The 12801-nt window shown below is 42.1% G+C and overlaps 1 protein-coding gene across 3 annotated transcripts in view; it reads right to left on the bottom strand.

The window, feature by feature from the left end:
* The window catches only part of LOC148015220 (uncharacterized), a 55731-nt gene that overhangs the window by 24605 nt on the left and 18325 nt on the right, over positions 1 to 12801 (bottom strand). For 2 of the 3 annotated variants that reach the window (XM_087665899.1, XM_087665901.1), the window contains 2 exons: positions 11198 to 11659; positions 10764 to 11102 (listed from right to left, as the gene is read on the bottom strand). In XM_087665899.1, coding sequence (XP_087522025.1) covers positions 10764 to 11102; positions 11198 to 11659 — 801 coding nt within the window. Of the gene's footprint in view, positions 1 to 10763; positions 11103 to 11197; positions 11663 to 12801 lie in introns of all 3 variants that reach the window. The other variant, XM_087665898.1, reaches the window with a different exon arrangement.

Genomic DNA, 12801 nt, shown 5'->3' with positions numbered 1-12801 from the left:
TTTCTTGGAGCAGTAAGAAGCAACCTACAATTGCCCTTCCTTCGACAAAGGCTAAGTATCGAGTGGCATCTTCTACCAATGTAAGACCATTTGGCTTCAGATATTGTTAGTTGAGCTTAGATGTGAGCAACCTCAAGCCACCAAATTTCTATATGACAATGAGAGTGCACAGCCTTGAGGGGAATCCTGTATTTCATGCAAAGACAAAGCATATCGAGATACGATATCACTTCATTGCTGAGAAGATCTTGGATGGGACCATTGATGTGAGTATTGCAAGACAAAGGATAAGCTTGCAGATTTGTTCACCAAGGCACTTCCTCAAGCCATTCTTCATCAGCATTCGCAATCCCTTAGCCTCATGTCACATCCAAGATCTGAGAGGGGGTGTTAGCAATTTGGTTGGGCACAAGCTTAACCAGGACCATTTTGGGCAGTTTAGGCAACATCACCATGTACGAGAGCAGGTCGGACAGCAGATGGGCAGTCACCAGGGCAGACAGGCAGCGATCTGGGTAGGACAAGCAGTCAAGCAACAGGCACAACAGGTTGGCAGGTCAGGTGGGTGCCATGTGGCAGCCTGTTTGCAGTCAGTGCATTTATTACTGTTGTTGGCACATTTTCTGCTGCAGTTGGCCAGTTTTTGATGGGCCAACCTGCATTCTTTTTGTCATTATTATCTGTGCTATTTATTGCAGTCCTGCCCCCAGTCATCATTACTTTTGTGATTCACACAGATTGAGAGATTCCAGCTGTTAATACTCTCACAGCCTTTTGTACATATTCTTCCCTCTGAATTCAGTATTCGTTCTCTGCAGTGTTCAGCATCTCTCTCTCTCTCTCTCTCTCTCTCTCTCTCTCTCTCTCTCTCTCCCCCCTTTGTTGCTGTTCAGTCGTACACTTCCACATTGCTGCACTCTTAACACGCTTTGCCACCTCACCACAAGTTTCATTGGTAGAGACCTACAAATGGACGTGCACGATGGTGGCCACACCCTTAGGCTAGCATCTTCTAGGTCCCTTAGGGTACTCTAGGCTACCCAAGTATTACTTAGCACTCTTAGTTTCTTAGACTAATGGGTCAAGCCCATACCCTAATTTGTCCTTAGGCTATTTGCTTTTGAATTTGCTTTCATTTGTCTTCCACTGCATTCATACATTTTGTTACTCTATTACTCATTCATTTCAGCTTCCCTTCACTTTTATTTTGTTTAGTATTGAAGTATCTCACAATGAAACACTAGTATGCAAGTTTTAATCTTTTTTGGTACTTACATGTCAGGTTTTGTATTTCAATTTAGGGCTAACATGTAGGTTGGCAGCAATCATTCCTCGGATAGAGACATGGGTTGCTCGCCGTTCCTTTACGGTCCCATCTTACTTGGAGAATTTCTCTTCTACCAACATGGCGGCTTCCCCTCTTGAGGCAGATCTTCAAGCATCTCTTGATGCTATGACAATAGCTGCTTCTCCCTAGCTCTTCCAGCCAGGTTGCTTCATCTTCATCCTTCTTTACAGTTCTCAGCACCACTCAAATACCAACATCAAGTTTCTCTTCCTCTTTTGGATCAACATCCATGGTTGAGAGGGGGGTCCTACCCTTAGTACCTATAGGTTTCGGACACAAACTTTCTTGGCCTGACTGAGTTTGTTCAATTGTATACGTAAGGTTGCAGTCTCAAGAAGAGTTTTGTCTTGTTTCTTGGCCTGATTGAGTTCATTTAGTTTATTGCATAAAATTATTGTTAAGAAAACTTGTTAGAGTTTTCTTTGATCTGATTCATCAAATTTCTTAACTATCTTTCTCTCCCCACCCTCTGCATCTCTTCTGTCCTAAACCCCTATGGTTAGGCCTTTAAACCTACACACATGTGGTCCCCTGGACGATGTATCAACCAAAACATTATTTTTACCTTCCACGTGCTTATTCTGAGAAAGTAATATCACACTGATTGATGATCTATCTATAAACAAAATTAGCCCGTCTAGTAAGTAGTGTTTCCAAGTAGAAAGAGCATGAAGTGCAACAACATTTTCTCTAATCTTGTAACTTTTCTCATAAATATCTACTCTCATATGCCACAACATGGCCATCTTAGGTTAGAAATTCACCAATGTTATTCCCACATGCATCACATTGAAAATGAAGGTTTTTTTGCGATTTAGCAAGATCAACATTGGATTCAAAGAATGTTTTTCTTTCGTCTTATTAAATGATGCAATCTCCTTATTGCCCCATTTGAATGGAACTCCCTTCTCCCGCAATGCATGAAGCAGTGAAGTAATTTCAACAAAGCGATGTATGTATCTTCTATAATGGGCACAATTGCTCCCATCAAAAAAAAAGTCCAAAGTGGTTTTACAACACCTTTGCAAGTCTTGGTAAGCCAGTGGGCACTCGACGAGCACCCTTTGACCAATGCCTTGGTCTCTCTTGGGTGGCACTTTGGACTCTTGAGGGAAGTTAACCATCGCATCTGTAGCCTTGGAAGGCTCTTGGGCAGCCAACATGCACTCATTGACCAATGCCTTAGCTGCTTTAAGGTGGGACCTCTCGTGATACACACATGAGGTGAGCCACATTTACAATCCCTTTCTCGTTCTAGTTTTGGGCCCAAAAAGGAGGTGTTCAGCTAAAAAATGAGCATTTCCCATTAAACCTCATTTAACTCAATTAAACAGCCCCAAAACACAAAAATTAATGCTACAAAGAGTTTCTATGTCCCATAAGCAAACTCCCACAATTTGGCTGGTTCCTCATCTATAAATAGATGGTGTGCTCAGCCACTCGGTATCCCATTCATTCCAGCCATCAGCCCTCATGAACTCATGGCTGTCCGGCCTCTCCCATGACTATTGCCACCTTTTCTAGCACCTGGCACACTAATTTCAGCTATCATTGAGCCTCCTTGAGTCACCCTACTGTGGCGTTAACCAACTGCCAGCTGATGTCAGCAAATTGCTCTTATTTACAACCTGTCCTGCTTGCATTTTGCAGCTATGCCAGCCGCCAGCATTAGGTCTCCTCCCAGCTGTCACTCAGCTCCAGACTACTGCATGTGACCAGCTGCACTCACTTCTAGGCAGTACATTGCTGCATTTACCAGTTCCAATGTCAAAGACTGCTGCCTTTTGGTTTGCAACATGCTGCCTTGTCATTTTCAGCATCATCTCAGCCGACCGGTGGTTACACACTTACAATTTGTCTCCACCGGACGTCACATTCCAACTACTCCCATCACACTACAACTATTCCCTCAGCCTGCTCCCATGAGAATCATCAGCTGTTGAGCAGCTCTGTATTTGAGCATCTTCTACACACATTCATTCATTTACTTCAGCGTTGTCTTTCGTCTTGTTTGCATTTTTGCATTTTTGTGTTTTAGTTGTGTTCTTACATTATGTGTTTTCCCCATGCAAACCTTAGCATATCCTCACAAGCTATTCTAGCTGGTCAACACCGCATGTGGCTATCAATGCAAGCAGCAATTGGATGGACATCCTCTTAACAAGTGATGACCCCCAAAGGCTCTCACTTATGTCCTTTAGGGCATGGCCCATGGTAAGCAAGAGATTGAGGGCTGATGATTGGTAATGAGCAGTTGGATGGGCCTCCTCTTAACTAGTGATGACCTCCAAAGGCTATCACTTATGTCCTTTAGGACAAGGCGCATGGGAAGCAAGAGATTGAGGATTTACGGTTGGTAACGATCAAGGATGTCAGAACAAATGATGGATGCTCACAACATACTCTTTGTTTAAAGTAAAGCCTTCTATTTTCACAATGCTTTTAACTGCCTACGAGCTAGATGTGAAGACTTAGCTCGCACATGCACCTCTCGGATAGATCTGGACATGACAAGGTCCCAAAGAGATGTGGGTCTACTAGGGCTCAACACCAATCCACACCCAAACTCATGTGCCTTCAACTATTATGCGACTATTGAGGGCCAATTCAAAGTAGTCACGGCACAAGTGATGGCATGTGCCATGCAAGCTAGCCGGTTCGATGCTACGCATTTGACTGTCCTACTCACATCCCATGCCTTAATGTTGGATCCAGCCATCAAGGGTCTCAACATACATGTAGGCATAGCATGGAAAGATCCGCCCCTATCTAGCTTGTGCCTAATAAAGCTATATCTCGGCGATGATAGAGGCCCAATGGTTTTGACCGCAAGGGAGATAACCCTTGCATTGCATACACAACGATTTGATGAAAACCATCAAGTCGTCATGCTTTGTCCACATGCTCCACCTATTCAGTCCACGCAAGATGAGCCCCCTCCTCAATCTTCTTCTAGGAGTGCAACAAAGCGACGAAGTGCTCGATACGAGAGAAATGAATCTCTCATGATGTGCAAAGAGAGATGCTGCAGCATCGTGTGTTCCTTGGTGCGTTCCTGTTCCAAGTGCTCCCATCCCTCACAAGTCCAAGAAAAAGAAGGTAGACACAAGATGATTGACATGTATCCTAACATGGGGATAATAAATGCACAACCTAGTATCTAGGGGGGCTTGGGAATCTCTATTTAGAGGGATACTCATATGGAAGCACAAACGTAGAGTAGTTTCATGCTCTTTTTTTTTGTGGTAAAAAGTGTGGCTGATAATATTAGTCAAAAGAATTTTACAATGAAGTGCAAGTGCTCAACAATCTAGCTAGAGCTGTCTCAAAATCACAAAACAATCAGATGTACAAGCCTCTCAATGCAATCTAGGGAGTATGGAGGGAAAGAAGCCATGGGAGGGGAGTGTACCACCACCTAGGGTGGGCCGTCAAAAGATGACGTACCAGTGAGACAATAGGGTTTACGGGGATGAAGTTCCAAATCATGGAGTGAATGTGATACAAGGGAACAAGGGTGTTGTAGCACAAGGAAGATCATGAAGACAGCCATGAACCACGAACTGCAATGTCAACCTGAAGGAGTGTAAGGGTAATGGAGAGGCTGGAGAGAAGAGGTGACCAACTAAATGAATCAGCCATGATGAATGAATGAGAGAGTGGCCTATAAATAGGCATAGTCAGTCTAAAACGGTGCCCCTTTTTGGGGCTACAAACCCTAAATGCAAAACATAGAAACGCAAAATCGCAAAAACGCAAACTGCGCGTAAAGGGTGAAGAGTTTCTCAACACCCCCTCTCAAGCCCAAAAAGAGAAACAAGAGAAGAGTGAGGTGGAGATGCAATGCTACATGCTGAAGAATACTCATACAGCAGGTGCCACTTGGACAGTGTCTCTCATGGGAAAATTGTTCACTTGCCCAAGTGCCCTAGTAAAAAGATGATGAAAACGTGCAATGCATAGGAGAAGTGTCGAACTTTGTGTCATGCCCAAAACCATAAGGATATGCCCATACTCGATCTCCGGAGTTGGCTCCATGTTGACCAAGTGACCAAGGCAAGAAGAAGAGGAGGAAGATGATGTAGAGGATCCCTAAGATCCAAGATTTGCACCTGAAAGGTAAGGTGCAATAAAGAATAGTAGACAATGAACTGGAGAACCCGAAACTCAACCTCAAAAGAGATATCAAAAGATAATAGCAAGGGACAGCTGAGATTGCGATGTCCTCCGCGAAAGGGGTATGGGCAGTAAGCTGAAGATACCTGAAACCTGCAAAAACAAGATTTTGATGTAGCGGAAGAAGAAGAGAAGTGAATGCCAAACCCGCCACCAATCTTTATCGCCACTGGGGTGAAGGATCTTTGCCACTGTTTAAGCAGATTCAGCTCTGATACCATGTCAAAAGATGACGTACCAGTGAGACAGTAGGGTTTGCAAGGAGGAACACAGAGTGAACTCGGCAAACATGGAAAAGAGAAAAGAAGAGAGAAGAAACTCTGATGAATGGAATGATAAAGTTCTGAATCATGGAGTGAATGTGATACAAGGAAACAAGGGTGCCGTAGCACAAGGAAGATGATGAAGATAGCCACGAACCACGAACCGCAATGTTCTCCTAAAGGGGTGTGAGAGTAGTGGAGAGGCTAGAGAGAAGAGGTATCACCAGCCTTTCTTCTCGGATAGGTGGTTTAACCTGATTAAGTACTTAATTACAGCAATTAGAAAATGAACATCAACTGAAATGCTCACTTTACCTTCATAAACTTGGATAGTGGACACCTTGTTGGCCCCAAAACTGACGCCCCTTTCGGTATTTCTTTAATTTCAATTGTTGATGGATAAATTACAAGCCGAGATTTCACAATCTCATTGGCTGATTCAAAAGCCCCTTGTTGTTCCAATAATCAACAAAGCATTCAGGCAAATTGCCCCTTGATTTTCACCCAGGACTTGCTCTAATGGAACCCCAACTGGTCAAATGCTGCCCTAAATTCACAATAGATGGGCTGGCATCTGAAATCCTCACAAATCCACGAACTTCCGGTGATGCTTTCAGTGTACAATGCCTTTGACTGATGGCACAGGCCCCAAGGTGGCTGCTGTAATTTAGGGTTTACAGCAGTAAACTCTCTGTTGTCCACCAAATTTGGTTGTACTCTGCTACCAATGGCTGAGAATTACTGAGAATGCTTGAGCATAGACTAGAGGAGATAAGAGAATGTTGTAGAGAGAGAGAAAATCAGCTGAAATGTATCTTTTGATTCGTAGCTCTGATGACAAATCTGATGGCACCAATAGCTTCAAAAGGGGGGTTAAACACTAGCTCTCCTAGCGCCACCTCTCTTGAGGTGAAAGAGAAAACCTATTGCCCCCTGTCCTGTCACGGCGCGCGATCAGTTGTCGTCGCCTCTTAGAGCCAAATCCGATCACCTCCTCTCCCTCCACCCAGCTCAGAATGGCTGCAAATAAGCTTCCACCACCCTTCAACAGAATTTTCCCTAGTTGCATGGGAAAGTTTTGCCAAGTGGCAGCCTTCCTAATGCATTTTCAACCATTAAATTAATTTTTCAGAATTAATTAATTCTGAAAATTAATTTCAGCCCTTTTGACCTTGCCCAAAATTAAACATGCCCATCTGTAATGAAATTGGCTAGGCCATTTGCAACTTTGAGTGGTTCCCAACCTCTGTTGACCCTTAGACTAGCATTAATTAATGCTAGTCCCTAGTGTCACCACTGACACTTAATGGCCAAACAATTGTCGTAGGGTCCAACCTGGCACCAACTGATTACCAAAACCCAATTGGCATAACTTAACACAACTTTTGCCTTTAACACCCACTGCATCCTCAGGGTCCTTGGCTCGTTTCCATGAAATAACTGCCATGTGCATCACATGTGCTAAACAACCTTGCACATTTGATTAATAACTTAATCAAATGTTACTAGCAAGATTAAAGCATCTCAAAATTTCACGTCCATGTGACAAGAGGTGACAAACCGAATGAATCAGCCGTGATGAATGAATGAGAGTGGCTTATAAATAGGCATAGTCAATCTAGGATGGCACTCCTTTTTGGGGCTGCAAACCCTAAATGCAAAAAACGCAAACCGCAGGTGAAGAGTGAAGGGCTTCTCAACAGGGCCGCCTACTTGCATTGTAAAAACAGGCCATGGCTATCCCAAGTGAGCAAGAACTACTATCAAAGTTCCCGATGGGCCTAGCACTCACCCTATAGTTGGTCCCAATGGTCACAAGGCAAGTGCATAATGGATGTTCAAAGCTTTGCTAGGGTTGTGAATAGCGAGAGTCTCTCACCACCAAAAATGTAGCAACATACCTTCCAAATCTGCCACCCTATGAGACTACCAATGATCTCCCGAAGTCTAAAAGTTAGCATCAACTCCAATACTTAGTAGATAAAGTTGTTTCATGCTAGCAAGCCTCCATTGGAAATACTTGTAATTGTCTTTTGTATGGAACTAGACACCCGTCTACTTTAAGGAGTAAGATTTTTCCAATGCATTTGCACGTAGTCCAAGATTAGACATTGCCTTGCAAAAGTCCTTCCTACTAGGATGCATTGATATTTGTGTCACAAGTTTGGTCATCAATGACTTAAAGGAGGTAATGTTAGAAATATTTCTCCTCGTATATGTAAGCACACGAGAGGAAATACCTTTGTTTTTGGATATTCACATTGTGTGAACATGTTTTGGATGCATCGAATAATGGTCAAGCTAGCCGGTGGTTGTCTTGGCCTATATAAACAAAGCCATATGTCTAGTATTGTATGCTCTTTTTCCCATCTTAATGAGAGAGACTCTTTTGTGTTTTCCTCCCTCATTGAGTTTCACTCTCTCTTAGTGTCTCACCTCCGTATTTGCACCATCCATCTCTTCTCCTTCACAAGATGATATAGACAAAGCAAGCATAGACATGAATAAACATCTAAAGGTATTAACGTCATTAATGAGAATCAAGATGGTCCTAGTAGTAGAGTCAACATCCAAGGTGATGTATTTGCATTGAATACAACCAAGAGTGTCATTTTAATCACCCAAGAACACATCATGTGCTTCTTAGCCAAGATGTAGATACAAGAACAACCTATTGTCGACCTTGAAGATGTAATCACTTTATCCTTGCCCTTGTTTAGAACAACATTTGATATTTTTAAGTCCAATTTTGCTAAATCACATATTAGAATTTGGCAAAAGGCAGCAGCAGCTAAGCAATAGTTTTCCTCTCTTGATCATATTAGACCTCAAGATGCAAAGACCAAATAACCATTTATTGTTAAGCGAATACACACCCTACATGGCTGCTAGACACATTACAGAACAGCAAACAAACCCCCTTCTTGGTAGAACTCAAGTAGCCACTCACCATGCATCATGTAATATTGCCTATTAACATGTAACAACCGAATTATAGAGTATACATGATACTGGAAAACAGGTACTGTGTAATTTGGCCAAAGCCAAGTACACCATCGGTGCAATGTGGGTTTTTAAGCTGAAATGTAATGTGGATGGCAGCCTTGATGGTTATGAGGAAACATATGCACCAAGCTCTTGGACTACTATTATCTGCAGAGTCATTTTTTTGGCTCCACATTAGAATTGGCACGTACACCATCTGGATGTCAAAACTGCCTACTTAGTGGTGACTTGCACGAGAAGCTTTGTGTCACTCAATGGCTTGGCTTTCTTCGACGGGGAGCTGAAACTAAATTATGCTGTGTGCACAAGGCTTTCTATGGCCTCAACACTAACACCATGAACTTGGTATGAAAAGTCAATGCTTGCTTGCTTGCACTTGGTATTCAATAAAGTCCTAATGAGCACTCTCTATATGATGGAAAGAATTTGCTGACAAACTTGTAGACTCTACTTTTGATTTACAACGAACTTTTGCCAAACCTGATCTCGATCACTCACACTACCTCCTTGGCATTCAATTTGCTACAAAGGAAGGGGGCATCGTAATGGAACGATCCAAGTATATTATGTAGTTACTTAATTGCTATCAGTTTGAGAATAGCAAACCTATTTCTAATGCTATGGGAATAAGATTTTATATTTCAATCGATGATTCTAAGGACATATCTGATACCTCACTCTATCAGCACACAGTGTGATCCTTGATCTGTGTAATACAAAGCCCAATATTTAGTATGTAGTGTGCCACTTTTGAACAGATTTGTATGCCATCCAAACACTTGGCATTGGCAGGCAGTGTACTGTGTATCTTGAGTGATGCCCAGCATATTACAAAAATACAGCACCCAAGGACCAATGGATCTCTAATATTTTCCGGTTATGATTTTGTAGTTAGAACCTATGGAAATTTCAATTAAAGACACAGACAGTTGAAATTGTATTCCTAGTGGTCTGGTAAAATAGGTGAAAATCAAATGCAGAAACCTCACTTTACTACACAGGGATAACACATCATCATATACAATTTCTGAGATCCAGGTAGCACCCACAACGTGTGAGAGTGGTCAGCGCTATTTTCCAGGAGGCCTAGGGGTTTAATGCCTTTTTGAAGCCTTTGTGCAGTATATTTTCTATCAGGGCTTTGCATCAAAAGGTATTTTGACCGCTGGTAAGACCCAGAAATCCTCCATGTAGCACTTGTATCAGACCAGCTAGTGGGACAGCACCAGTAGCAGCACTGTGTATGGTAGTCAGTTGCAAAGAAAGTGCAATAATTATGGTCAGTCGGTCACAAACAAAACACAATAACCAGCAAAGGCTATAAAAGCCACAACCTACCATGCCTTCACATGGAATGTGAGTGAGTTGCAGATGGCAGTCATGTAAACATGTGTATGTTCCTTACAAGGTTATGAAACAAATCGTGCTCATATACGTTTACATGAATTCTCATTCAGGTAGTTTTATACAGCCTCTTTCATATTGATGCATGTACAGAATAACTGAAGCCACAAGAGCCCTCTTTAGTTGAGGTATCCACCAGAGCTTTGGAACTACGTCACCCCAATGAGAGAATGTGAAATTTTATGCAGGCACTTCAACAAGCCCTGATGATTAGGAATTATGCTTCAACGTATTTGTGTATAAACCTATCAATCAAACTCAACAGTCAGACTGAAATCTCCTTTTTTTCTCAGGGATGCAGCAAAAGAGCAATTGTGCTACACGAACAAAAGCTACAACCATAAAACAGCTGATCTTTGATCTATGTTCATGTGGGTATTACCACCTTATTTAAAGTGGTTGATAATGTGGGACTAATTTGAATCTACTAGCCCAATCTGCAAAATAGTTACACATGTGATAGACACACAAAAATTCCAAAAAGCTAATGATTAAGCATCACACTAAAACATTCCCCTGAAAGACTTCCTGAGCAAGGCCATCCTACAAGACAAGAGCATTCCCACCTGCATGCCGATGTCGCCTATTTCTTAGCCTTGGTTGCAGTGCATTCTTTTTCTGAACGCTTTGTGATATTTTCCTATTTGTGTTCTCCTGTGCATTTCTCAAAATCTCTGTTGCCTTCGTATCAAGAAAGCCATCAGTGCCTTCAGTATCTACACTATTATTCTGTACCCTTGAATTATGAAAAATATCATCCAGTAACTCATCATGATCATTCTCAGACTTCTTCTCAATGTCTCTTTCTTCCAAGCCTAAGGCAGACTCTTCAGTATTTTCATATTCATCACTGTTACCAGTATAATCATCATAATTGTCGTCCTTGGTTGTATCGTCTCTGACTCCTGTTGAAATTGAGATCATGTATTTTTCTGTTAAGAATCCTTCCTTGAAAATGCCTACGATGGATGTTTCACAAAAACCACCTCTTCAGACTTACCTCTACCAGCAAGCTGCTCTTTTGCCGATGAATTAAGCTCCTGCTTCAAGGCTGCTTCAAACTGCTGTTCATACTTTCGAAGTTCCTTGCGACCCCTCTCATTGTATAGACTCCCACCCTTCAGATCACCTTGATCTTTTTCAAACTCAGATCTTGAATTCAGATCAAGGCCCCTCTCTGCTTCTACAACATTCCCACTTACAACAGACTTTGTACCTTTTAAGTGCCCTGAATCTGAATTGTATCGAGTTCCTGTAGAATCCATGTCAGCGTCATCCTCAGCATCTGAATCATCGTTCTCATAATCTAGATATCTGTCTCTTCTCCTATCATCCCTATCCCAATACCTTGAATCCCTGTTTACGAGCTCTTCCTTTGTAATAAAAGGGTCGCCAAATTGAAGGGCTTTCTTTGGTTGTGCATGTCTGTTAAACATGTCATCTCCCAAATCACCACCTTGATCTGCTAAAAGGATCAAGGATAAACTCAGACGACTCACGAGTGCAATAGCAACTCACCAAAAGAAAAAAAAAGCATACTTTAAAAATTCATGGGATGTACATAATAATTAGAAGCAAGCATATACATAAAGTGGAATAAAAAATATTAATTGTTCCACATGCCCAGCTAGCTCTAACTTAGAGCAATCCTTTAAAGATTGAACAAAAAGGCAAACCATTACCTAAGCATGACCTACAGGCAATGCCAGCAAACCTCACAATTAGTTCTGTCACATACTTAGACAATACAATTATTTTTCTGACTTCTCTGGCTTTAGCAATATTATACTCAAAAACTAACAAGCCATCCAAAAAAGGGAAGTAACTTGACAAGATTAATTAGTTTTAACCACAGCTTATCATGGAGCTTAAAACGGCATAACACAGCAGTGAACATTACAGTGAAAATGGACCAAAAACCTTTATAGATCAACATTACCCCCCAAGATCTTGGTCGAGTAAACAAATTCTCCCCACCACCTGAAACACAAGGACTCCTCCAAATGGCCAGGATGCATATACAGTGGTAGAACTTTTTGTTGTACCTTCTGCACTTTCTAAAAGATATTACCTTGCCCACCCAAAGCAAAAGCAAATTGCTGAACTGGAACAATTCGCACCGGTGTAATCACTATCTGATGTCTAACAACTGACTGGAATCAAATGGGCTGTCTCCCAGCCACTCTACAATGTTATCTCAGTGTCTCCTATTGCCTTCCCTTCGTCAGTTTTGAAGAATCCAACAATACAAACTTAGGATCCCTCATAAGCGGGGCTAAAGCCTCCACTGCACTAGAGAGCTGAGTAAACATGTCACTGCACTAGTGACTAAACACTTGTGCTTTGAATGAAGCATCTTCATCTGCATCACTTCGCCTACACCCTATGCACCCATGGTCTCATCCCCTTAAGGAAGTTGCTTATGTCCCGACGATGAAATCATGATACCCGCCTTTAATGAATCAAAGGGCAGTGATCTTTAACTTGCAAGCACTTAACCTTAAAAGCAGAAATTCAGCATCAAAAACACAAATCAAACAATGGAGTTAGAATGCCCAAGGCCTGGCGACGAGCACTTCATCCGGCACTTTAGGCGATAAAGCG

Source organism: Lygodium microphyllum, chromosome 24 (genome assembly GCF_053477565.2).
Source record: "Lygodium microphyllum isolate KBCC chromosome 24, Lygodium_microphyllum_v1.1.10, whole genome shotgun sequence".
Classification (NCBI taxonomy): Eukaryota; Viridiplantae; Streptophyta; class Polypodiopsida; order Schizaeales; family Lygodiaceae; genus Lygodium; species Lygodium microphyllum.
The sequence above is the reverse complement of the archived record's forward strand: the minus strand, read 5'-3'. Positions and strand labels throughout refer to the sequence as shown.